General features: G+C 29.9%; 1 protein-coding gene across 1 annotated transcript in view; it reads left to right on the forward strand.

Annotated features, from left to right (window-relative positions):
* Window positions 1-425: 425 nt before the first annotated feature.
* The window catches only part of LOC107550172 (mucin-5AC-like), a 17,338-nt gene continuing 15,458 nt past the window's right edge, over window positions 426-2,305 (forward strand). The window contains exons 1-2 of the mRNA XM_016231409.1: window positions 426-504; window positions 597-722. Coding sequence (XP_016086895.1) covers window positions 426-504; window positions 597-722 — 205 coding nt within the window. The remainder of the gene's footprint in view (window positions 505-596; window positions 723-2,305) is intronic.

A 2,305-nucleotide genomic window follows, 5' to 3' on the forward strand; every position in this document is an offset into this window, starting at 1 on the left:
ATTCTACTATCATATCCTACACTGAAAAAAAAAAAAGAATTGTGCAGAAAGAAACAATTTTCACTCGGAAATTTCTAGTCAATTTCACAAATTAAATAGAAAGGGTATGTACTGTAACACGTTGAATTAAACGTGAAATTTTGAAGTAAATGTACTACAATAATTTTTTTTTTTTTACAGTGTAATTACTTTGATATAGTTTGAAACACTGTGATTTCATATTAAAATATGCACTTAAGCAGAACTTGGAATGTTTTCTTTAAAATGTCATATTCATACATTCAGAGGGTTAGAGACTTTTTGACGCATATCCTCGCTCAGCCCCTCCTAGGCCTTCACACAAAGGAGGGTGGTATAAAATAGAAAACACAAGCGCTTTCCATCCTCAAACACCTGTGAAGGATCCACAAATCTACAGGACAAGCATGGGGAGACGCACCAGAATAGTCATATGGATGCTTGACTGGATTGTACTATACTTTGGATTAAATGCTACACAGACAGGTACAAAAAAAAAATTCTTATATCGTATTATATGTTAAGTGAAGTAAATGAAATGTACAGATTCTGTAATGTGAACTTGATTGTTTGATCAGAATGGGATCTTTTTAAATCCCCTGCCCTTCTTTTCCAGTTTTACGCCTTCTATTGTGACCATAAGCCAGAGATTCAGTACGTGGTTAAGCAATCCTTAAGAAAGGCATTAGGATTTCCATTAACTAGTAAGAAGGCATTGTGTTAGATAATCTCAGTTTGACATTGATCAGTGATGTCAGCCTGACATTATTCACCAAGTGAGCACAATAAGTGTTATTCATTAAATGTGACCCTGCAGCACAAAAGCAGTGTTAAGTCGCTGGGGTATATTTGTAGCAATAACCAACAATACATTGTATGGGCCAAAATTATCGATTTTTCTTTCATGCCAAAAATCATTAGGATATTAAGTAAAGATCATGTTCCATGAAGATATTTTGTAAATTTAATACTGTAAATATATCAAAACTTAATTTTTGATAAGTAATATGCATGGCTAAGAACTTCATTTGGACAACTTTAAAGATGATTTTCTCAGTGTTTAGATTTTTTTTGCACCCTCAGATTCCAGATTTTCAAATAGTTGCATCTCGGCCAAATATTGTCCGATCCTATAATTGAGAAAAATTGACCCTTATGACTGGTTTTGTGGTCCAGGGTCACATATTATTATTCTATTCATTTTTTTATTTATCCTGGGGTTAAAAAATAAACCAAATGCGGTAACATTTTAGTATAGGGACCAATTCTCACTAAACTAGTTGCTTATTAGCATGCATATTATCAACATATTGGCTGTTTATTAGTATTTATAAATGTATAAGTTTATTAGTATTTATTATAATCCTACCCAATACCTAAACTTAACAACAACCCTACTAATTATTAATAAGAAGCAAATTAGCAGTTTATTGAGTCAAAAAGTCATAGTTAATGGTTTGTTAATAACGAGAATTGGACCTTAAAATAAAGTGTGACCCAAAATGCATATCACACAATGTCACTAGTAAACATTAACAAGAGATGTCTTGATATATATATATATATATATAAACTGAAAAAAGAATTGCAAAGCATTGGTAAGTAACACATTGAATTGATTATGAAATGTTCAAGTAAAGGACTAGAATAGAATAATTTTTTTTTGAAGAAAAAAAATAACTTTGAATATTTTTATGCTGTAATTTTTTCCCCCGTGATTTTAAAATGACAATAAAAGACTAAAAATGGTACGGTAAAAACCTGGCAAGTTCCCTTATGAAAAAACTATAATAGATCTTATGGGACATTGCATGTAATTTTATAGTAAAACACTGTTAAATGTACAGTTTTTGGAAGTGAAAAGGAACAAGTAAAATTTATAGTGAAAAAGTCAAAAAAGTCATTCCCAGAATTCCATATTTTTCGCTTTTCATTTGATGCATTTTCATCATTTCAATAATTGTTGTTTCTTCATAGTTTTAGGGTTTTATGTTACATATTGTTAAATTAAAGTTTATTGCACTATTTTAGAGTCATGTGTGTTATCATGAAGATGTGTGTTTATGACAGCTTGTGGAAAAGCTACTTTTGCTGAACTTTGGGTGGTTTTCTCTTATGCTTTTATAATGGTTGTCAGTATACTATAAAGGTTAAAAATGTTTAGTATTTTGGGATATTAACATTATTTCAGTTAATGAAATATATGTTTCTTTAACTGAAAATGTAAGTTGAATCTGTATGTATGTATATGTATATGTATATGTATATGTATATGTATATATATATA

Source organism: Sinocyclocheilus grahami, unplaced genomic scaffold (assembly GCF_001515645.1).
Source record: "Sinocyclocheilus grahami isolate Dianchi unplaced genomic scaffold, SAMN03320097.WGS_v1.1 scaffold390.1, whole genome shotgun sequence".
NCBI lineage: Eukaryota > Metazoa > Chordata > Actinopteri > Cypriniformes > Cyprinidae > Sinocyclocheilus > Sinocyclocheilus grahami.